Raw genomic sequence first — 25196 nt, forward strand, 5'->3', positions numbered from 1 at the left:
AGGCCGCGATAGTGAGAGGCCCGCGCACCGCGATGAAGTGTGGCCCCAGCTCGCCGCAACTAGAGAAAGCCCTCGCACAGAAACGAAGACCCAACACAGCCAAAAAATAAATAAATTAATTAATTAATAAAAAAACAAACAAACAAAAAACTGTTGCCTCATATATGTCGTCCAGTTTTATCATTGTTTATGGTGAAAAGTCAAGCCTAATACCAATAATTCCACGGTGGCCAAAACCAGAAGTCCCTCTGATATAATTTATATCCTTCAGAAATTCCTTACTCTTTGGTCTGCTAGTGAAATGCTTCCCAGCGCCCTATAGGTATATTTTCTAAGTATTATATTGTGTTATTTCAATGGTATTTTGAAACAAAGAAGAAATAAATGTGTTTGTTCAGTCCACTTTCATGAATTTGAACCACTAAGACATGACTTTTAACATCCACTAGACATACTTCTGCACAGTATTTTATTATATTTTATATCCATAATATCTCATTTCCTGTGTTCTGAGTCTCTATTCAAATACTTTGGATGAATTGTATTTCATAAAAAAATATGTATTCTTAGAAGGAGATGTTTTTAGAATTGTCCTTCTTATATGATTTACTAGGAACAATTGCAAGGATGAAAATAGGAAAAAAAAAAAAAAAAAATGTAACTGAAGACTCTTGTCTTCTCCAGATCTAAAATCCCAAAGGAGAAAAAGCTGCTGAAGGAAGGAAGAAATTACTAGCATTTTATTAAAATCCTTCTAGGGTTTAATATTTTTGTTTGTTTGTTTGTTTGTTTTACATATGGTATCTCTTTCAATCCTTATAACATGTTTAGTGGTAAATAGTACCATTAAACTTTAAAAAAGGAAACACTTTTCTAAACATTCCCCCAGATTTCATAAATTTTGCATGCCGGTGTTTGATACTCCAGGTCTATTTTGTTTTCCCTGTAATATTCTGCATTTCTAGAATTAGGACCTTTCTTACCAGTGTTCTGTAAACACTCTTTTAACCTTGCTCTTGTCAGTCGTACTATTCCTTTTTAAGATACTTTCCACTAACATTCATCAGAAATAAATATATGGACCCAAAAATTATCTTTAAAAGTTTTCCTTTTTCTGCTATATACAAAATAATAATCTTATTATTGCAGGAAAGACACTCAAAACTATTTAACTCTAAAAGCCCTCCCTGGTTTAGAAACTCTAGACCTGCTTCTGTTATTGGGAATTAACATATGAAAATAGTGTTCTTAGTAATTGGGCAGGGCAGTCTGTTACTGTTCAGGTGACACATAAGCCACAATTTAAAAAATACAAAATAGAATTTCTATCCATTGTTTTTAAGCACATTTTTGTACAAAACTTAAGACTGCTAGAAAAATGAATTCTTTATAATCCCATTGGTATTTCTGATGTTTGGAACTCCTTGTTAGTTTAGGTATATACCAGATTATTATTTTAAAGTAAAAAGGATAAGAAATATAGGTAGTAAAGTTTACATGACCTTGTTAAATTCTAGAATATCCACTCTCGCTAACTGGGCAGAAATGAGAATAATGAAAGAGAACTCAGTTTAAATACTAAATGAATAGAGTTGACAATAGAAATATAAACATAATATGAGTAAATTGCTTCTAACTGAGGCCTTTAGCTAAATAGGAACTTAATATTAGTTACAAAAAATACTACTTCTATGGAGATGACAATTTTTTTTTCAGAAATGGTAATGGTATTTTTAAAAAGATTTAAAAATGGGGCTTCCCTGGTGGCGCAGTGGTTGAGAATCTGCCTGCCAATGCAGGGGACACGGGTTCGAGCCCTGGTCTGGGAGGATCCCACATGCCGCGGAGCAACTAGGCCCGTGAGCCACAATTGCTGAGCCTGCGCGTCTGGAGCCTGTGCTCCGCAACAAGAGAGGCCGCGATAGTGAGAGGCCCGCGCACCGCGATGAAGAGTGGCCCCCACTTGCCGCAACTAGAGAAAGCCCTCGCACAGAAACGAAGACCCAACACAGCCATAAATAAATAAAATTAAAAGATAAAAATAAAAAATAAAAATGGAAATATGTTTTCTCCTCTTATAGTGAAGTTTCTACTAAATTCTCATAACAATGTTTTTACAATAAATCATTTCACTGTCAAACAGCATATACTTGATTAAACATAGGGAAAAAGAGAAGAAAAAGGCATGAAACAAAACCTCTCAATAGTCAGGCTGCCACCAATTGCTTTCTTGTTTAATTTGAATTGTTCAGTAGCTAATCATAGTTTGGCACTTTCTTGCCATCAAAGCATTTCATGAAATTATCCCATTACAATGTTTTTCTCAGAAGCAAAATTAACATGGCTGACAGTTTAATTGACGTTTCTTTTTCTTCTAGTGCCATTGCCAACTAAACAAATTGTACCATATTTTGATATTCATTTTTGTTAATTATTTATACAATTGTAGTCACTGATATTTTTGTTGTTTTTAAGTTTCAGTTTCTTTGTCAGAAATGAAAATAGTGCCAACCTTGATCAACTCACCAACCTTACTTTCTAAGGAAGTTTCCTCTAACACTTACTGGGTAGTAATTGTTAATACTGGCTGTTGTTTTCAAATTTGGTTTCAGTAATTTTCAACTTTCCTAGTGAGGCAAAGAACTTAAGAATCCTGAGAAAACATTGGGGAAAGAATGTTTCAACCTAATCTAGAGTTTCTCTTCTTTCAAACATCTTAGTTTCAGTTTTAATATTTTTTAATTTAAAAATACGGTTATGTAATTGAAATAAGAATTGTTTTGCAGAAAAATTAATACTTTATCATGAAATTTTAATACTTTAAGACAGTGCTTATATAATTATAATAAATTCAAAACACTCCTTTCAGCACCAGCTAATTACCCTCTGGTCCTGCCATTGTCTTTTTTTTTTCTTTCTTTCTTTGTTTTTTACTTTTTGAGGAAGTTTTTTCTATAGTAAGCACTCTCCTTCTTCATACATCTATTTAAAATGTTGACCTTACCTTAACCTACTCTGATAATCCACCAACACATGGCCCAACAAACTAAGGATCAAACTATATATATTTTAGTCTTTGCAGGCCATTTGGCCTCTGTGGCCAACTCTGCCATTGTAGTGTGAAATCAGCCACAGATAACACATACATGAACAAGTGTGACTGTATCCCAATAAAAACAGATGATGTGCCAGAAGCCCACAGGGTGTAGTTTGCTGTCCCCTGCACTAGACCTTTGGAACGAAAGCTTTCTGAAGGTAGAGGTTTTGTCTGTTTTTCTCACGGTTCTAACCATAATTCCCAAAAGTGTCTGGTACTTAATAGGTGTCCCATAAATTTTTGAATCTGTTGAACATACACATAGAATAAAACATTTAGCAAAATAAAATATATGATTTGGAAAACACTTGGATTCTGTACAAATAAAAGCTTTTCTGAGTATTTATTTGGCTTGATGAATTACTCTGCCTGGAATAATAGAGCAGATTCATATTTTCAATAGAATCAGTGCCACTCTTGATTTTATTGTGAATTTGGTTAAAATAAACAGATTTTCTTTGTTAATTCCTAGAAAGACTTTTATATAGTGACATGCTCTTTACCACCTTTGAATTGCATGCTGTTGTCATGCTGAGTTATTTCCAGACATAGATTTCAAGTCCTTCATCATGTTTGGGTTAGAGATCTCATTAACTTAGTAGTCTTGCCATTTTGTCTGTCTTTGAGTCTGTTCTTTTGATGGAATATTTTCACCTGGATCAACGAGTGTAATCCATCAGTGTCTGGTTGCTTGAAGTTATTTTCCTTAATACCAAGCTTAATTTATACCCATCTTCATACCTCAACACATTGCACAATGGAAAGCAGAAACAAAAATCATTTTGGAAAATGGAGCTGACATCTATGTAGAATACCCAGGACAAGCAATTGAACCTCAGAGAACTCTCCGTTGCCTGCAGGGGCTTATATAGGTGCAACCGCTCTCCCATGATCACTTATCATAAAGCAAGAGACAATTGGGCCAAGGTAGCTTCCTGCCTGCCTTTGTGTACAAATAATAAATAGAATAGAGCAAATAAGGTAAAAAAAGAAACAAACAAAAAATGAAACAAACAAACAAAAAACCAGTACCACAGCTGGAAGCCAACTCTAAAGAAAAATGATGTTGATAGCTCTCCTGCCAGTAGCTGGACTTGCTACATCCTGGCAAAGCAGTTTTTATAAAACATATTTAAGGTTTATAACCACTTGGAAGCTGGAAAAAGAGTAATACATTGAAAATATGTTTAATGTTTTGAACCACTCGGTGGCCAAGAAGCAGCTTCTGCTAACATTTATTTAACGCTTAGAGTCATTTGGTGGTTAGGAAAAAAAAAAAAAAGAACGTCTTGTTAATTTTTAACATTTATGGCTGATCAGTGGCTGCTAAAGCAACTATCAATGCAGAACGGTTTATGTTTCGGGACACATTGTGCTGCTACTAAAACAATTCATACGCTTCTCTCAAGGCCACACAAACATTGTCAATAGTGTTACCTTTGCAATTGCACCACTAATAAAAACATAGGAATCAAACAGAGGGATAAAACGCTCCTGGAACACATAGTCATAACATTCGATTGCCCTGAAAATGGTTCTGCTGTTCTGTGTGCTGTGGACACTTTGCAGCTGACACCAGAGGGATCACCAGGCCTTGCTCAATTTCATCAAATGTGTGAAAGTCACTCAGCAGATTGCAAAGCAAAAGTGTCATCTGATAATTGGTGTTTCTTACAAATCAACAGCTTGTCTCTATACATTAAGAGAAAAGAGTACTCTACACCAAAGTAAATGTAAATTGGGATAGAAAGTCTATTAGGTTCTTATATGGACTTGGCATAGTTTGAAAAAAAACAATAGTAAATATTGAGCTCGTGTGTCACAGGGAGGGATGATATAGACAAAAGGGGTAAGATAATTAGCTGGGATGTCTACAGGTTAGGCATTCTCCTGCTAGTTTCCTGATAATGAGAGCCAAATTATTAAGAGGATCTTCCCCCATTTAGTGATTGCATTTTTTTTCAGACATTGGGATCAGTGCTAGTTATACATTTTCTCCTTTACTACTTGCAGTATACCTCTGGGAATAAGGTATTTTTATTCCTCATTTATAAGTAAGAAAACCAAAGCACAATGAGGTCAAATAACTTACGCAAATCCTCACAACTAGGAAATGGTAGAGCATGGATTTGGACTCTTAAGTTCAGTGCCCACACAGCGTGTGGCTAGAACATGTTACAACAGAGATTTGTCCTCTGTCTCTCTGTAGAAATCTTTTTTCATTGACTATGAATAGAAAAGATATGTCCCAATATGGAAAAAAAATTGTTTTGAAAAACCAGTATATTTATTTCTGCTTCTGGCCTTATCAACTACTTCCTAGGTCATTTTTGGCCTCTCATATCAAAATTTGGCCTCAGCTCAGCAAATTATGGAGGAAATTCAAAACGAATGAAGGGCCCCTGATTTAAACATTGTTAATGCATGTGGAGAATACAACTCGGAGGTAAGCACTTCTAGAAACACCCTAAGTCCCTCTAAGAATCAAAGAAAGCCATTTCCTCTTGGCTTATCTTCTAGAATAATTCAGTCCTAAAGCCTAGCTGAACTTTTGTGCTGGCAGAGATAGGCAATTGGAGGAGTTGGGAAGAAGCTGCAATAGACCAAATCAAGGTACTGAAGCAGAGTGAGGGAGGTGTCCACATAGAAGGGTTGGCAAGGGGTATCAGAGATTGAGTCTCATGAGGAAGTCACCTATGTGGGGGAAATATGGCCTTGTGTATGGATTTAGAGCTGTAATGAGGTGAGCAAAACTTCCATCTACAGTGGAGAAGAGAAACAGCCAGTGCAGATTTTCAAAGTTGGAATGGAGTCATTAGGGCACCTGCAAGGGGTCTGCAGGGGTAGTGGCAATGAAAGATTAGGCTTGATCAAATAAGAAAATATATTAAGGACAACAAGAGCTGGATTTCTCACTCTTGGAAAAGAAAGTTATAAATTATACCAGGATTAAAAAAAAACAAGCAAACAAACCTGAAATGAATGGCTGTGTTAGACTGGAGTTGAAGGTATTGGTACAAAATCGTGGTTTTCAAAATATGTAGAAGGATGCAGAAATAAATATTATGTATGTACATGTCCATAGATCTATTCTTTAGCTGTACCCACTGAGAGGGGCTGGGAGCAATGATTCTCCAATAACAAAGAGCAAGCTGCAGCCAGATTCTGGGCTTCTAAACATTATTCTCTGTAAGGGTGAGGAGAGAGCTCCTTGGAGAAATAGCTTTCTTCTGGGCTGAGGCAGCAAATAAGCGAGACAAGTCCCAAACATATTTTTGAGCCAGAGAGTAAGGGAGTATTCAACTAATTAAGGGTAATATTAAAAGGACATAAAAATCAGCTTAAAGAAGCTTTCATTGGCCAAATTTAAAATAATTCCAATATTAAAATAATGATATCAATTGTGAAATAAAACTCATGTTTTATGGCAAGACAAGAAAAATTTAAACATAAAAATTCTTCTCTGCTCTTTGGCCTACCCTCTCCCCTCACTGTGCATTGTGTATCTGCATTATGCATTGACCTAACTTCCCCCATCAGCAGGAATACCTGCTCAACAATGAAGAGCAGGCACCAGCAAGACAACTCCTTAAAAGATAACATTCCTTCTTTTTTTTTTTAGATTCCATATATATGTGTTAGCATACGGTATTTGTTTTTCTCTTTCTGACTTACTTCACTCTGTATGACAGTCTCTAGGTCCATCCACCTCACTACAAATAACTCAGTTTCATTCCTTTTTATGGCTGAGTAATATTCCATTGTATATATGTGCCACATCTTCTTTATCCATTCATCTGTTGATGGACACTTAGGTTGCTTCCATGTCCTGGCTATTGTAAATAGAGCTTCAATGAACATTTTGGTACATGACTCTTTTTGAATTATGGTTTTCTCAGGGTATATGCCCAGGAGTGGGATTGCTGGGTCGTATGGTAGTTCTATTTTTCGTTTTTTAAGGAACCTCCATATTGTTCTCCATAGTGGCTGTATCCATTAACATTCCCACCAACAGTACAAGAGGGTTCCCTTTTCTCCACACCCTCTCCAGCATTTACTGTTCGTAGATTTTTTGATGATGGCCATTCTGACCGGTGTGAGATGATGTCTCATTGTAATTTTGATTTGCATTTCTCTAATGATTAGTGTTGTTGAGCATTCTTTCATGTGTTTGTTGGCAATCTGTATATCTTCTTTGGAGAAATGTCTGTTTAGGTCTTCTGCCCATTTTTAGATTGGGTTGTTTGTTGTTTTTGATATTGAGCTGCATGAGTTGCTTGTATGTTTTGTAGATTAATCTTTTGTCAGTTGCTTCATTTGCAAATATTTTCTCCCATTCTGAGGGTCGTCTTTTTGTCTTGTTTATGGTTTCCTTTGCTGTGCAAAAGCTTTTAAGTTTCATTAGGTCCCATTTGTTTATTTTTGTCTTTATTTCCATTTCTCTAGGAGGTGGGTCAAAAAGGATCTTGCTGTGATTTATGTCCTAGAGTGTTCTGCCTATGTTTTCCTCTAAGAGTTTGATGGTGTCTGGCCTTACATTTAGATCTTTAATCCATTTTGAGTTTATTTTTGTGTATGGTGTTAAGGAGTGTTCTAATTTCATTCTTTTACAAGATAACATTCCTTCTTGATCTTGTAAAGGGTCACATGACTCACCACATTGGCACTTAAATCTGGATTATGTAAACTGTCAATAATACATCATTTAATGCACAGCCCTCTGTCCCAAAAAAGTTATATAAACTGTGTCTTGACTTCTAAAGGGCAGAACAGTTCTCAGAGCTTTCTGAGATGCTCTTCCCAGGTTATAATCCTCAAATTTGGCTCAAATAAAATTTTCCAATTCTTTCTTAGATCAACTGATTAATTTTTTGTTGATACAATCGATTAGAATTTAATGGAAAACAAAACCTGGAGACCACACAGATATAAATTAATAAATGGATAATTTGAAAATGTGATGAGAGCTAAGTTATTCCTCCCGTTTTAAAATACCTTTTGACAAAATATGTGATACCTACAGAAAAGATAAAGAGTAAGTTTACAGTAGAATCATCACCTAATATAGACAATCTCTAAGATGGACCTCATTATGACTGCCTTCAGTATTCACACCTTTGTCTAACAAATATGTAGAATATGGCAGAAGTGAAAGGATGTCAATTCCAAGATAACAACCACATGAGTGGCTTGGAACTGCTTCCTCCCACAGGTGAATCTTCAGATGAGACCATATTCCTGATAGCCAGCTTAACTCGAAATCCATAACTCTGAAGCAGAGATACTCAGACAAACCAAGAGATAACACATATTTAAAATTTTGAACCTCTAAATCATGGAGTAATTTGTTATATAGTACTAGATAATACCAATTTCATACCTGGTAGTGGGGTGCTGCCATAACAAATACTTAAAAGGTGGGAATGGTTGCACTGTCAGGCAGTAGTGCCTTGAACACACTGTTGATTGAATCAACACTCACTTGGAAGGGCTGTAGGTGAGGGCTTGCAACAAAGTAAGAATATCTTATTGGGAACTAGAGGAAAAGACATCATTGTTATGCAATGACAGAAATTTAGCAAAACTGTTGCCTATATTTATTTGGACAATGGAAAATGGACCTAGTGACTTTTAAACAAAAAGGGTCCAGGTCTTGCTGCTTTTGAAGATTCCTGATCTTTCCAGATGGCATGTGATGTTAAAATTAAGAAATGACTTTTAAGAAAAGCTTAAGTCCAGGACATAGAGAGCATGGTCAAAAGATAAAGCCATGAGAGTGACTATAAAATGTTTTGTTAGGACCTTAGTAAGATCAAGCATGGTCTTTGTGGCTTCATGTCTAGTCAGAAAAAATTCCCTCTTAAGAGCTTAATGGTATGTGTGACTCAAAGATTCTTTCCAGCAAACAATAAGGATTCTAATTCATGTAAGGGCTTTGTCTTTCAGGCATCTCCAACAGGGCCAAGGTAGAGAAGAATTTCTGTTGAAGAGTTTTTTTTTTTTTGTCCAATTCAGTGAACCCCATGAGGACTCCTGGGATAGCCACAGCACCTACAAAGTTCTTAAAAAGAGTTCTACATGTAGAAACATCACAAGAGTGGACTGAAGAAGGAGAGTTGGAGATTGTACAGTGAGGAAAGGTCTTTAGACCCCTTGAATTCAATTGGCAGGAAGCCAACAAAGAGAGTTCCTTAGTTTCAGGTACATGCTATATTTCATGAAAAAGAAAGGGTAACTCAGAATGGAGAACCAAGAGCCCAGATGGTGGAACTGAGATCTGTGGCCAAATATTCCCAGCTCTTGTACCTAATCAAAGAGCATTCAGCATTTACCAGCTAGATTTCAGAAATGTCATGGCCCAGTAACTCTTTTTTATTCTGTGCCTTTTCCCCCTTTTTTAACAGAAATGTCTACAGAAGTTATCCTATGCCTATCTCACCATTGTATGTTGGGTGTATGTGGGATAAGCAACTGGTCACTTTAGCATCACAAGTCTACAGATCAAGAGGAAATAAGTCTAAGGAACCTCATTTGCACTTGGACTTGAGTTATATGATTTTCTGGAATATGAACTAATACAATAGGGGAAAACATTTTAGGGTACTAGAAAGGGGCTGAGTATATGTTGTATGACATACCTTTGAGGACAGTGGTGCACTGTGGTAGGTAGAGAGGGCCCTCAGAGATTCCAGCTTCCATGTATTCATGCTCTTGTGTAATTCCATTCTCTGAATGTGGATTGGACTTACTTCTAACAATTAGAATATGGCAGAAATGATAGGATATCACTTTCAAGACTAGATTATAAATAGGCTGTGGCGGGGCTTCCCTGGTGGCGCAGTGGTTGAGAATCTGCCTGCCAATGCAGGGGACACGGGTTCGAGCCCTGGTCCAGGAAGATCCCACATGCCGCGGAGCAACTAGGCCCATGAGCTACAATTACTGAGCCTGCGCGTCTGGAGCATGTGCTCTGCAACAAGAGAGGCCACGATAGTGAGAGGCCAGCGCACCGCGATGAAGAGTGGCCCCCGCTTGCCACAACTAGAGAAAGCCCTCGCACAGAAACGAAGACCCAACACAGCCAATAAATAAATAAATAAATAAAATTTAAAATAAATAAATAAATAAATAGGCTGTGGCTTTGATCATAGCTGTTCTCTCTCTCTAGCTCTCTCTTAGATAGCTCATCCTGGAGCCAGGCAGATGCCATATTGCGAAGTAGCTCTGTGGTGAGGTCCATGCAAGGGACTGAGGAGTGCCAACAACCGCATGAATAAATATGGAAGCAATTTCCTACCTCCCCCCAGTTAAGACCATAGCCCCAGCCAACAGAGTGGGTGTAATTTCTTGAGAGACCTTGAGTCAAAGGTACCCAGCTAAGCCACTCCTGGCTATCCATGCTCCTGTGAGACAATAAATGCTTGTTATTTTACATTGCCAAGTATTTAGTCAATGTATTAGGCAGCAATAGATAAGTAATATGCAACCTTTGTGAAGTAATAAAAATGAACGTCATTAGTAGTAGGACAAATTGAAACTATGTTCTACCTGATAGAATGCAACAAGAAGAATACAGCATCTCCTCCGTGATATACCTAACAAAGATGCATACGCTGAATTTTCACATGATGAAACATCAGACAAACCCAATATGAGGGACATTCTAAAAAATAACTGGTCAGGAAAAACATGTTAGAGTTATGGAAGTCAAGAAAAGTCAAGAACTGTTCCAGATTGAAGGAAACTAAAGAGATCTGGCATTTAAATGCAGTGGGTGATTTTGACCTTGAACATTTTATTATATAAGATACTATGGAGACAATTGATGAAGCTTGAACAGAGTCTAAGGATTGGATTGTAATAATGCATTAGTGTTAATTTCCTGATTTTAATAAATGTATTTTGGTTGTATAAGGAGAATGTCTTTATTTGTAGAAAACAGCCAACATTCTTTCTCCAGTCTCCTAACAAGGACTATGCTTATGGGGCACAGATAGAAACCAATGATAGTTTGCCTGTTCATTCTATATTACTTGAGCTGCTCTATGTGGCCATGGCTGGCTTGTATGATAAGGTGTTTTCTTTATCATTTTTTGGTTTCACTTTCTATAACACTTCCGTGAAAGCAAGGAAGTGTGGAGATTTACATATGTTTCAAAATCATAATAAAGGTATATAATAAATTAATATTAAGTAGAGTCACAGTCTTCACTATTTCCTTCTTGGAGTTGGACTGTTTAAGTGTGACCATGTAGAAAATATTCTCTGTTTAATAACCTACCAAAAACTCCACCAACAATTTCATCTTGGAATATATCCCCAAACTCTATGTAAATCAAAATACAATTCAGAGAAAAAAGCAAGGGGGTACATGTTATTTACTTTTCTATGAAACCAGCAGTATAATTTCCTTTAGGTATATCCTGTTTTATTTAAATTTTTCTAAACATTTTTTTAAATCAGTGGATAAGAGATATATTCCTCAGATTTTTTGTTTTAAGCATGGACCCCCATCCTCAAATTATAGTATAATACAATAATATAATATGAATTCCAAAGTCTTTACAAGTTCATCTGAGATTACAAAATAAATTTAAAGCTCCCAAAGAAATTTTAGAAGCCACTAACCCTAGAAAAAGGGTACAACTGATTGCAATTAACTTTGTTCTAAAGAGCCTGGGAGTAATTCCTACTTTCTGATCCATAGGAATTTTCATAGAAAAATAAAGATCAAATAGTAAACAACACTGCACGGAGTTATTGTAATGGTTAAATAAAACAAGGAATGCAAATCTCTATTAGGTCACCTGGTCCCTACCTATTGCTCAGGAAATGGTCATAATCATGACCATGCACATAATCATAAATTATGATTCACAATTGACATCTATAAAATGTGTCATAGGGACCTGGTTACGAATAACCAAATCAGCAGCCTAAAACTGGTTTAGCTTGGGCTGAGGAAGACAATGCAGGTATGAATATGGATTTAAAGATGTTAAACATGTCAGCACTCTAGGAAAAGTAACTTAAACTGCACACCCTACTGATGCAAAATCATCAGATATTAAAGAAGGTACATTACTGTAATTCACTGTTACTCTAGTGATCTTACAGAATTAAGACCACATTCATAACGTCCAAATTTGTCTCCAAGGAGAAACTTTGAGTTGGGGAATATCTGGATCATTAAGTAATTTCCTTAGCTCAGAGTAAAAGCACTTTATCTGTGAATATCAATTACTTCCATGGCATATTGGATGTAGCACAAGTGACAAAGTGACCTTTCTCTTAAACAATTCATAGATTCACTAGAATTTTCTTCAACTTTTGGGGACTAAATATATGCCATAGTCTTAAAATCTTAAATACTGATTTTCCTCTAAAATCTCCACCCACCCTGCTCACCACCATCCTTCCTTTGTAGAGTTATGTTTTTTATAATTTTCCTGTTAGTTTTTTTGTATTCCTGGTTTAATCGTTCATCATATTTTCAGATGTACAATCCATTATCGCTAAACTGACATTTGCCTAATAGACTATTTCTTGACCTTTTGTATTACACAATAAGCTATTTTACTATATTCTTTTTAAATTGGTTGAGTCTTTTATTAAAAGTGAAATAAGAACATTCTCAGTTATTGGGAAAGGACAGTTATCTCCTAGAGGATACCTCAAGCACAGATATACAAAGCCAACAGTGAGATTTGCCACAATAGTTATATTGCCCAATACACCATGGCTAGTTCTATCTGGTGTTGACTAAACATTATTTTAATATTCCAAGGAAAATGATGCAGAAGCAGGAATTGCCTAGAAGGAATGTGGAAAAAGAAAATAAAGAAAAGAATAATCATTAGATAAAGTGACTTAGAGCAGTAAACCATTTCCATATGGTAGGAAGGGTGTGCTTGGGAATGGAGTTCAGGAGCTCTAGGGACATAAATGTTATGTCTGGACACACAGCAGCTTCTGGCTAGCTTTAAGCTGCTCAGGTAAAAGCCAAAACAAGAAATACCACAAATCTAACTGGGTCTCTAACGGGTGTATTTGGTTATAGGTGTATAGGCAGGATTCCAGAGGATGGCAAAAGTAGTGCCTGATAGGTATCTCATTTCTAATACTGAATTTGCAAGCACTGTTTCTACTTCTTAGTATTTATTTGAAAAGGGCATATTATGTTAATATAGTCCAAGAATACCTGGGTGAACTCATAACATATGTTATGGTTCCACATTCAAAAGAAATACTGTTCTGTTATTAAAAAAAAAAAAAGGGGGTGGGGGCTTCCCTGGTGGCGCATTGGTTGAGAGTCTGCCTGCCAATGCAGGGGACACGGGTTCGAGCCCTGGTCTGGGAAGATCCCACATGCCACGGAGCAGCTGGGCCCGTGAGCCATAACTACTGAGCCTGCGCGTCTGGAGCCTGTGCTCCGCAACGGGAGAGGCCGCGATAGTGAGAGGCCCGCGCACCGCGATGAAGAGTGGCCCCTGCTTGCCGCAACTAGAGAAAGCCCTCGCACAGAAACGAAGACCCAACACAGCCATAAATAAATAAATAAATAAATGGATCATCACGTTTTCAAAAAAAAAAAAAAAATTAAAAGGGATGGTGCATTGAAAATCAGTTTAGGTATTTACTAAGGTCTCTTGAATAACCAATGAGAAATTTCAGTTATGGTACATGGGAAAACATTTTAAAGAACCTATTCTTGCATAGATCTTTCTGATAACTCGTGGCAGCACAGCAAATTCTGTCTCACCCCAGTACCAAAGCTGCGCCCACTTTGTTCTCTCACTCACCTACCCTTTGCCTGATTTTCCAGATTTATTTCTCTCTTCAGGCACTAGCTGCAAACTCCTTATATAAGGGCTCAGCTCTGCGACCCTATCCTTTATCCTAATTGGCACCACAAAAAACCTAATTGTTTATCTAATAAGACAGAACTTTCTAATACTGTAGAGGGATGTGTGTGTTTGCTTTAAGGATGCTGTTTCAGTAATAAAGTGTCACTAAAGGCCATAAATTCGTGTAAATATTTCCAATTTACATGAAATAAGCACCAGGTTAAAGAATTTATGTACTGGATTGCATTGTCTTCTTAAAGGTCATACTTTTCCTCAAAGTACTGCCTTCATTTTTCTGCCCGTGTAAAACCAAGACACAATTTTAAAAACAGCTGTCCCCATTTTCAGGGACTAGTTTCTAATACATTTTCCCAGTTGTATTTCTAAATCTGTAGCAATCATAGCACCGTGTAAAAGAGGCAGCTCAAAAAAAAAAAAACAATAGCAGAAACTGAATAAAAGATTTGCAGCCCTGAATATGCATACAAAAATTTTAAATCGAAGTGAACTCCTCTGAGCTGATTTCTTAGGTGAAGGAGAGAATATGGTCTTTGAATGCCTGATAAGGTCACAGACACAATTTCAAGTGCATTTATGGTAAATCCATGTGACAACTCCTACAGCCACTAACCTGCGTCTGCCCTCAGGGTAGTCTGTGCAATCTTCCTTGCATGTCTGGGATGGTTGTGGGGACAGCAGAAGCCCTCCGAGAAATGTCACACATGGGAAATAGTAACAATGGCTCATATACGAGAGTTTAAATTGAAACCTAGAAGTGATGAGTAGCTTTACCTTACACATGTGCTAGAAACCAGAAGTTACTATGAAATAAATTGAGCGATTGGGAGTGGTGACTAAGGAATAAAATTTATAATTAAAACTTGTCAGTAAAGCTGGAATCCTTAACTCATTGACCTTAAAATACATATTATAGGACTTTGAGAATTGAAGTTGTTGAATTTATATTTTATTTGAATTATTAAGAATGATGATGATACTATAGCTTAATTGTAAATTTATTCTAGTAATGACTTCATAATGATATTTGCTTCCTAGTTTGATGGAATAACTACTGTAGGTTACTTATAGCCACAAAGGGTACAATACCTTTTCTCAGAGTCTCTATGGATAGCTACAAAGAATGCAACACATCCCTTTCTGAACCACTTTGAGACTCAGATGCAATACATACTTTGGATAATTTATTTTGAGTGAAGAATGACTATCTGGTATTTGGTGTTACCTCCAGCACTGTGTAGGCATCTGAATTTGCAATGACAATCAATTACGGTACAAAGTGAGTTATGTACTTAAAGTACAAAGGAATTCCATGAATTCAGGGAAATGCAAAGACTGTAAAATAGTGAAGAATGTTATATATCCTAGATATTTATGTATCTATTCATACGTTTAGTATAGAGCAGGAGGAAAAAATAGTTAAGTAGAAAAAAAAGTAAATGAAATTAATTGTATCCTCTACAGTGCAGGAATACTCTTCTGAGTTACAAACAAGACATTTCCATCAACCTGGAGAAAATAAATGTTGAAAAGGCCTCGTCTCATCTGACAGAATTTTGATTCACTTACTCACCCACAGGAGACATTTCTGGGACACTAGCAATATAAGGTCCATCCAAAAACTTTGGCTCATTATCATTAATATCCTGCACTTTGATGATGAATTCTGATTCAGGCTCTAGGGGCTTCCTGGTTTCTATGTCCACAGCCTGAGCACGAAGTGTGTAGAAAGGTTTTTCTTCTCTATCCAGGCTCCTTATTGCATGAATGTCCCCTGTAGTTTCATCAATGGTAAAAACGGTGCCAGCGCCATCTCCTGAGAGGGTGTATTTAACAGCGCCCTCTCCCTTATCTAAGTCAGAATGGAGCTTTAGGGAGAGAGAGAGAGAGAGAGAGAGAGAAAGAGAGACAGAGAAACACCATTAAAGGGATGGTCCCATGTTAAAAAGCCATACTTGCAGTATAATTTTTCACCAGAGAAGTTAAACCAAAATCTTATGGTTTTTTTTCCTTTTTTTTCCACCAACTTTTTTATTATAAGCATTTTTAACACAAAAAAAAAGTTGAAAAAATCTATGGTGGACACCTATATATACCTATATATATCTCAGAGATTCCACTGTTTACCTTCCAATTTAATCATATAGGCTTTTGACTTATCACATAGATAGATCATATCCCTATCCTTTCATTCACTCTCCTGTCAATCCATCTTATTTCTCCATGCATTACAGAGGTTAGAAGTACAGCCCCAAATCCATCAACATGCATAAATACAACTATTTTGAACATTTATTTCTTTTATATACTTTGGGGGATAAAATTTTCATAAAATGAAATGCACAACTCTTAAGTGTACTTAGAGTTTCATTTTAAATGATTGTTGTATTAAAATAAATTAGCTCATATATATTAAATCATACAACTTCCAAATACCCTGAGGATAGAAATCAGTGACGTGAATCCAGTGAGAGATATGGTAAAAAAAAAAAAAAATCAGAAAACACTGAGCCTTTTCATTTGAAAGGAGAGGAGAGTTTTGGCATACCAGGTCAATTTCAGATATGTACGATGGAGTATCTCATTTTAACAGACTGACTCTCAATGAGTTATTCAATATTACTCAACCAAGCAATGGGTAGAATAACTGATTATCCTTTCACAGGCAAATGGTTAGCCCTAATCCATTCTATATATTTGAAATGTTATAATATAGAACATTTTTAATTTCTGCTAAGTTCTTTTGAAAGTCAACACATGTATAATTCACTATAATACAGTATGGAATAAGACACACATCAATGTAATAGGGGAGAGGACCAAAGAGAAGAGAAATTATTATTGTGATACTGTAAATCAGTGTTTTTCAATATGGAGTCCAAGAATTAATGATAGATGGACATAGTCTTGGAGATCTATAAATTATCCAAGAATAAATTTATATAGATAAATAATATGATATAAATATTTCATTATATATAATTCTCTAAGAATATGTGTACTCATATATTTCATAAATAATATAAATTTACATTCTACTTAAATTAAAAAGGATACATATTCTTATAAATAATATTATTTTGTATCCAAATGCTGATCTAAAATGTTTCAAACTATTCTCACTCATTTAGGTACAGCCATCTGATTTCAATGTTCAAATTTTTATTTTTAAAAGCTCATTCCAGTCAACAGATCAGTCAAAGAAAAAATGTTAAACTTTTAAAGTGACCATAGCCATTTGGGCTGTGCTTTAAAATTTTCACACAAGTATAGGTGTCTTGCAAAATTTGGGGTAAAAATGAGTTGTTTTTCTTAATGTTTCAACATAACATAAAAGCTTTGAAAATATTTTAAATTATAGAGTTATCCTTTGCAAATAGGCATTCTGTGTATTCGTATTAGTAATACCAAAACACAAAAACTCAACTTGGCTACATCTTTGCTCTTAAACTCAACATTCTGCTTTAGCTTCAGTAAAATATCATCATCCTTCATATTCATGTTACTAAAATGACTTTATTCATTTTGTGAATTTGTATTTACTTCAAATTTATCTGAAAGTATGTTTGCATAAGAGCATAAGCAAAGGATTTGGACTGGGTAAATGATATAATTTAAACAATGAGAAAACTATAAGGGGGAACCAGGTTTTGATTTTTCTTTAAAAGTTTTGGTATATTTTACTCAAGTCTAAGGAAAATTGCAAAGAATGACAGGAGGTTTTTTCCTCCTAATATTTTATGAACTGCTATGAAGCATAGGAAGTTTCAAGCGTAAAATCAAACTGTAGATACATGTTCTTTGAACTTAGGAATTTCAAATTACAAATTTCATCCATACTATTAAAGATATTCAACACATGAACATTTACTTTTACTTTCAAATTTATCTAAAGATATGAGACAAGCAAAAGCCCAATGCAAAAGCAATGTCTTTATAAACTGGATCCATTTTGCCAATGGCTCCAAAGAATATGTGGTAATATTGTGGAAGCAAGTGAAAATTCTAAGTAGGTTTTTACAATGTGATCCAAGTAGAGTCACCAAAAAAAATTTTTATTTAGCCAAAATCAGAACTGTTTTCTCTTCAAACTGACATAAGAATAAAAAAAGCAAATGTCTTTTCAGCTCTATTCAAGATCCAAATTAAATTCAGTTGCTGCTACTCTATACACTTCCACCTTTTCCTTCTAATTTAAATTTGGGTTTTGCAGAGATTAAAGTTTCAGAAGAAATATGTGAAAATACGTTAAATTTGAACTGAAAATGAGATTGATGAATGTAAAATTCTTGAGAGGATTAGAATGGTTACAGCAGTTCATTGTATGTTAATACCTTAAAGAAGATCACCTGCAGTACCCAGCATTGATAGGCAATGTTTAAAATTATTCAGTACCACATGTAAAATGGATGGTTAGTGGGAAGCTGCTGCATAGCAACGGGAGATCAGCTTGATGCTCTGTGATCACCTAGGGGGCTGGGATAGGGAAGGTGTGAGGGAGGCTCAAGAGGGACAGGATATGGGGATATATGTATATGTATAGCTGATTCACTCTGTTGTACAACAGAAACTAACACAACGTTGTAAAGCAATTATACTCCAATAAAGATATTTTTAAAAATAAATAAATAAATAAAATAAAATTAGTTATTCAGTATTGATTCAGTCCAGTACATGGGTGACTAGGTAAAAGTATTGGTATTTTTGCAACGTCAATTCTAATGTTAAATAAATGATGTTGGCCTGATGTTGGGTATTGTAGAATTTGCTTTGTATCACATATAAAATAATTTGAATAGAGAACATATATAACATAATAGTTTATGTTGTAAACTAACATAAAAATCCCTATCACCCTCTTACTTAGAGATAACAACTTCTTTTATCATTTTATACACTTTCCATTACATATACACATATATTCATATATAAATGAAAGGGTATACATATAGAAATATGTTTGTATATGTTTTATATGTATATATAATATTATCTGATTATAAATGCATATATACATGATATAAAAATGAGAAACGAGTCAACATTTTCAATAACAATATACCATAATCATTTTCAGTATAATTTGAAACTTTTCAGAATTATTTTTTAATATCTGTATTATGTTCGTTCAAAGGAAATTGAATGATTCAATGGGTTTTGCTTATCCTTTCATAAACAATGTGATGAATATGTGTGTGTTGTCTTAATTCCTTAAATAAACAGATAAATATAAATAGAAGGGTAATTATAAAGACCAAAAATGTAACTTTTATGAATAAAAAAATTGTGACTCTTGAATGATTCCAGAACTTGATGTCTACAGATGAGGCTGGTTTCTTAAATTTTTAGCAATGCAACTCAGGCTTAGCTTACATTATGAAGCTACTTCTCAGTTTTATTTGCATTTAACAGGAGGGAGGGTTACAGAAGGATTCACTTGCTGAATCTTTGGGTTGTGTTAACTATGAACAATCATATGATGCCATTTTACACAGTGGCTTTAAGCTCCATGTAAGATAATAATTCCACAAGGATAAAATTATTTTCCTTTATAGTGATTTAAAAATAACACAAGAAATATTTCTTATTCTGATTATTTTTTTTAAAAAGCTGTTTCTGAGTAGGCGCTGACTATATTTACTGACTGAAGCAGCCAAATCCAATAATATCATCTTTTAGTATTGACACTTAAAATACAATTTCTCCCAGAGAGTTCCATAAATGATAGCTATAGAAATATGCACTGTCCAGGCAGTTGTTTTGTGGAAGTGGTGTTGTTATTTTCCGATGTTTTCCAAGTCATCTCAGGTGGAACGTGAAAATGAGATGCCAAGAGAAGCTTAAAAAAAGATACCGAGAAAAAAAAAAAAAAAAGATACCGAGGACTAGCTTTGGAGTGTAAGCAAATCTGAACTCCAGTGTCTAAAAGTTTTGAGAAAGCTAATCTAAAGTTAAGTGTTTACTAGCATCTCTCAGATTATATTTTACAAACTGCTGCAGAAAAAAAGAAATTTATTCTTATTTTCTCTGGGTTGAAAAGTGCACATAAAATGGGAAATACTTTTTATATCACTATACCCAGCAGTGATTTTTATTTCCAGAAATACTTTTTATATCACTATACCCAGCAGTGATTTTTATTTCCATTTGCTATTTGTCAGGATAAGGGTGGTTACAGGCATGAGGAGGGCATGGAGGATGTTGGGAGAAATGTATGATTCTGAAAAGTTTTTGCTAGAAAATCAAAAACTGTGCTCAACAGGTATTTCATTTGATGTATATACCTGCAAATTACTTTATTAATTATATGTCTATAGGTTTTATGGTACACTACATACTGTTTTATGGTACACTACATACTATTTTATAACCTGAATTTTAGATGGATTATATAACAATTTTCTTTATCAATAAGTATGAATTTATTACATCTATTTAAGTTAATCACAGGTATTTTAATCAAAGTACTACATTGAAATGGCTAAAATCAGAGTGTGGAAGAGCTTGTAATGCACAATTTTACCCTCCTTTTCTCAGTCTCATTCACCAGGGAAATCACGTTTTAACTGTTTCTGTTGAATTCTTATTTTAAAAAAAAACATATGTGGGTATTTGTTAAATAAAAAATGTTATAATAGTATTTCTTTTATCAATTTTTTTTTAAATTTTTATTTATTATTTATTTATTATGTTTATTTTTGGCTGTGTTGGGTCTTCGTTTCTGTGCGAGGGCTTTCTCCAGTTGCAGCGAGTGGGGGCCACTCTTCATCGCGGTGCGCGGGCCTCTCACTATCGCGGCCTCTCTTGTTGCGGAGCACAGGCTCCAGACGCTCAGGCTCAGCAGTTGTGGCTCACGGGCTTAGTTGCTCCGCGGCATGTGGGATCCTCCCAGACCAGGGCCCGAACCCGTGTCCCCTGCATTGACAGGCAGACTCTCAACCACTGCGCCACCAGGGAAGCCCTCTTTTATCAATTTGAATAATACTTATTGACTTGCAAACCCCAGGCCACCTCTTTTTTTCCAATAGTGTTGTAATATCATTTATTTTACTTGTTATCAATGAAACACTGGTCTGAATAGTATATGTGTACTTCGGGTCTGAATTCAGTTCAATCCTACAATGTAACTCCGGTTCTCTATTTTCTACTATTATAACATTAACACTTTTACAGTCCCCCCTAAACTCCTTCCCTTTCTCATCCCTGAATTCCACTGTCTGTATTATACAGAATTAAGTGTAAAGATTTTGTCAATTTGGTCTATTTATATATTTATGTATTTATTTATTTATTGGTCTCTTTTTTAAAAGTAAGCGCTAATGGTTAATTTTATGTATTAGTTTGACTGGGCCACAGGATGCCCAGACATTTGGTCAAAGACTATTCTTGGTATATCAGTGAGGATATTCCTGGATTAGAATAACATTTGAATCAATAGACAAAGTAAAGCAGACTGTGGTCCCTTATGTGGGTGTGCCTCATCCAATCAACTGAAGACCTGAATAGAACAAAAAAGCTGACCCTTCCATGAGTAAGAGGGAACTCCTCCTGCCTGACTGCCTTCAAGCTGTGACACTGGTTTTTATTCTGCCTCCAGACTTGAACTGAAACATCAGTTCTTCTGAGTCGAGCCTGTCGGTCTTTGCAATAGAAATATACCATGTGTTCTCCGGGGTTTCCAACTTGCTGACTGCAAATCCTGGGATTTGTCAGCCTCCGTAATTGTACAAGCCAATTCTTGATAATAAATAAATATATATGCTATTGACTATTTCTCTGGAGGACACTGATTAATACATAAGCCTTCAAAGCCCTCTCCATCAGTTGCTGCTAAAACATAAAATAAAGCTAAACAAAACACAAACTCTTTTGATAATTATAATAATGTACATATTTTTGTTCCATAGCCAAATAACATACAGTGCCTATATGATTTCAATATTTTCATTTTGCATATGGAGTTTTTTGAGATATCTTTTTGTTTGTATTATTTGCTTTTCTCATATCTTTAAGCTCACCTCATTTCTCAGGGCCAACATCAAATCTCCTTTTCAAAACGTACGTTGTTCAGGGACTCCTCTTTCTTCCTACTCCAAACTAGAGCATTTGCACGATTTTCAACCTGGAATTTTTCTTTATTAATCTCCTGGTTTGAAACACTATTTCTTGGATTTTATATTTTCTTCTATATTAGTTGACTACTTTGTTTGTTGCCGCCAATCTCCTATAACTTCTTGAGAATGTGTCTGTGAGAGGTAAGTTTCTTTAGTCTTTGGATGTTAGAAATGCCTTTATTTCAGGCTTTATTTCTTTACCTACACATATACTTAATTATTGTCTGGGCATATAGTTCTAGATTGGAAATAATTTTCCCTTCACACGTTTAAAGGCATGTATCTATATTCTTCTAGAAACCAATGGTAAAACTGATGTCCGTCTGATTATATTTCCATTGCAAGTAAGAAGCCTCTTTTTTCTCCCCATTTTATTTTACTCTAAAATTACAATCTTATTTTTATTTTGGTATTCTAATTATTTAGAACACTGTCTCCAAGTGTCTGTTTATGTGTGCTTGTGTTTTGAACATTGTCTCCAGATGTGAGTTGATATGTGTTTGTGTTTCTTTCTTTGGGTCAGGCACTTAGTAAGTTCCTTCGATTCAAAAACTATTTTCCTTCAGCACTGAAGGAAATTTCCTTTTATGATTATTTCCATGATTATGTTCTATCCTCCATGTTTCCCATTGTCTTTCTGGAATTCATATGTTCAATGTTAGATCTCATGGACCTTCTGTAAATAATACACTTTTTCTACAGTCATTCATTTCTATATCTTTTGACCTATTTTGTGAAAAAATTAAGTTATCTTAAAATTATTTATTGATTATTTTCAGCATTTTCAAAGTCAATACACATATCCATGTGTGCACACACACATATGACAGGCATATTAATTTCCAAGATTTTTTTCCTTTACTACGAATGTCCCCTTTCAATAGAATTGTGCTCTTATTTTGTGGACACGGGGAATTCTTGAATCTTTTTGAGGATTCTAATTTGTGTGTGTGTGTGTGTGTGTGTGTGTGTGTGTGTGTGTGTGTGTGAAGACTCTCATTTGTCTGTTCATATTTAAGGATGGAGTTTTGAACTTGTGGGTTGAATTTATTAATTACAGTTTTGCCCTAGGTTGAATGGAAAGAGAATCAACCATTCCTTTTAATTTCAGATATTTGGTTGGGGACATTCTAACCACAATGGAGTTCCATCACTGCCCTAATTATTTCCAGATTCTCTACAGAAGAACTTCTTTTTTTCAAAATTTCTTTATTGTTTACATTCTGCTCATTTATGTTTGGATTCCATGCATTATCATGTAGGTGGAAGGAATTCTGTATACAGACTATCAGTTAATCTCTATGTTTTACCCTGCATGTCTTTCTCCTTTTCTCTTGATCATTGGCATTTCTGAGTCTTTTTCAGAATTGTCCCTCCTTAGTCGGAGCCCTCTCAATATAAATGCTTGTAAGTAGCTTTGAACTTACTTGACCAGTCACCAATCCTTCACGCACTTATCAGTTTATAGAAATGGGCTAAACTGTCTGATGCCCGCCACACCACCCCGTTAGCATTATGCCCATCATCACCTAATAACCAGCCATATTCAATTTTCTCCTCTTGTCTCTCCAAATACTTTTTTTTAGTTCTTTATTTTTTTGGAACATATATCCAAGAAAGTTTCAATCATTGCATTTGGATTTTGTGTCTTTGTTTTCTTTAAGTTTAAAAGAATCATGCCTATTTATATTAATTATTTTCTCATCATTATCGTTCTCAGGAAACTAGGCCCCGTTCTGAATGTCTGCTAGAACACGAAACTTCCCGATGTGTTTTTAAATCTTTACTATTCTATCTTAGAATATCTCTTCAGCTTTTAAGTATGTAAGAGCCAATGTGGTGCCATAACAGTATGCCCTACTTAATACTGAGATCCTTGTAATACAAATTACAGACATCTTCCACCAGCCATCTCCATAAATACATTCAGTCTAGGGGAAAGCTTCCCAGTACAGGACACGCCTCAGTAAATGTTGGTGTAATAACAGCATGTAAATAGTAATACTTATTTCCAATTTTAAAATCTATGATTATGAAGGCTGTAGAATGATTTAGTACTATGGTTCAGCAGTTAGTGCATGAAATAGGAAGTAATATTATAACTTTTACTTATATACAGGATTCATTCAGATAAATGGGCCAAAATGAGTATGAGAAAATTTTATGTGAATTTCTTTCGACAAAATAATTTTATTATATACAAAACAAACTACTTTTGCTACATTGTCTTTGGTGAACATAAAATACTTAGTGTGTCTTCTTTGCAGTTGCTTAGTTCTCAGGAACCTCACAGTGGCCATTGTATCAGCTACAAAGTGATTAGATTATGTTTAAGGCACTGTTTATTTATGAAAGAAGACCAGATACAAAGATGATCTATAACTCTGCCTGTGTAATGCCATAATGCAAAATTTCTCTCTTTTGGAAGCCACTGAATGCCCAAGAATATTTGACATTCTATTCCATTCTGCTCCCTGAAGGGACTCATTTGTTCTTCCTAGCTTGATTGTTGTCATTTGAGCAAAAGGAATATCACTTTACAAGGCTGGAAATTACCTTTAACAGCCCAATGTTAGTTGAGAACTCCCCTGCCTGGGTTACAGACCCAAAGCTATTTATCATCTGGAAATATTTCACCTTCCATTTAAGAGAGTAGAAATTCATTTCAAAAGGGCCCACACCTCCGCCAAGGTAAGCCAAAGAAGAGCAAAGAAGAACAAAGACTATTTGCAATGCTTGGGAGCAACAAAAGCTGATATGCTTGGATATATTATACATCCCATTAAAGAAAAATATATACTATTCACCCGATGTTCTCTTTCATCTTTCTTTTTCTCCTTGAAGATTGCATGTGTGGTTACATGTGAGGGGCATCCTAACTATTTTTTTAGATTGTCATATTTTATGACTTTACCTTGACCAGATTATATTATATCATTTGAGAGTGTCACATTATATTAATAGGTACTTCTGTAAAAGTTTAAGAGGTCATTGGCATGGGCCCTGGATTTGGGAGGGAAAATATGGAGAAGAAGGTTAAAATAATTTCTTTCCTACATTTCCAAAGCTGTAAAACATTTTTCACAAAGCCAGGTTTTAGGTAAAAAAAACATTTCCAGA

The 25196-nt window shown here is 35.2% G+C and overlaps 1 protein-coding gene across 1 annotated transcript in view; it reads right to left on the minus strand.

Annotated features, from left to right (window-relative positions):
• LOC309623717 (cadherin-12) overlaps positions 1–25196 on the minus strand; it is a 525281-nt gene that overhangs the window by 181637 nt on the left and 318448 nt on the right. Inside the window, exon 4 of the mRNA XM_082380840.1 lies at positions 15536–15830. Coding sequence (XP_082236966.1) covers positions 15536–15830 — 295 coding nt within the window. The remainder of the gene's footprint in view (positions 1–15535; positions 15831–25196) is intronic.

The sequence above is a fragment of the Balaenoptera borealis genome (assembly GCF_965194805.1).
Source record: "Balaenoptera borealis genome assembly, chromosome: 2".
NCBI classification, from domain to species: Eukaryota; Metazoa; Chordata; class Mammalia; order Artiodactyla; family Balaenopteridae; genus Balaenoptera; species Balaenoptera borealis.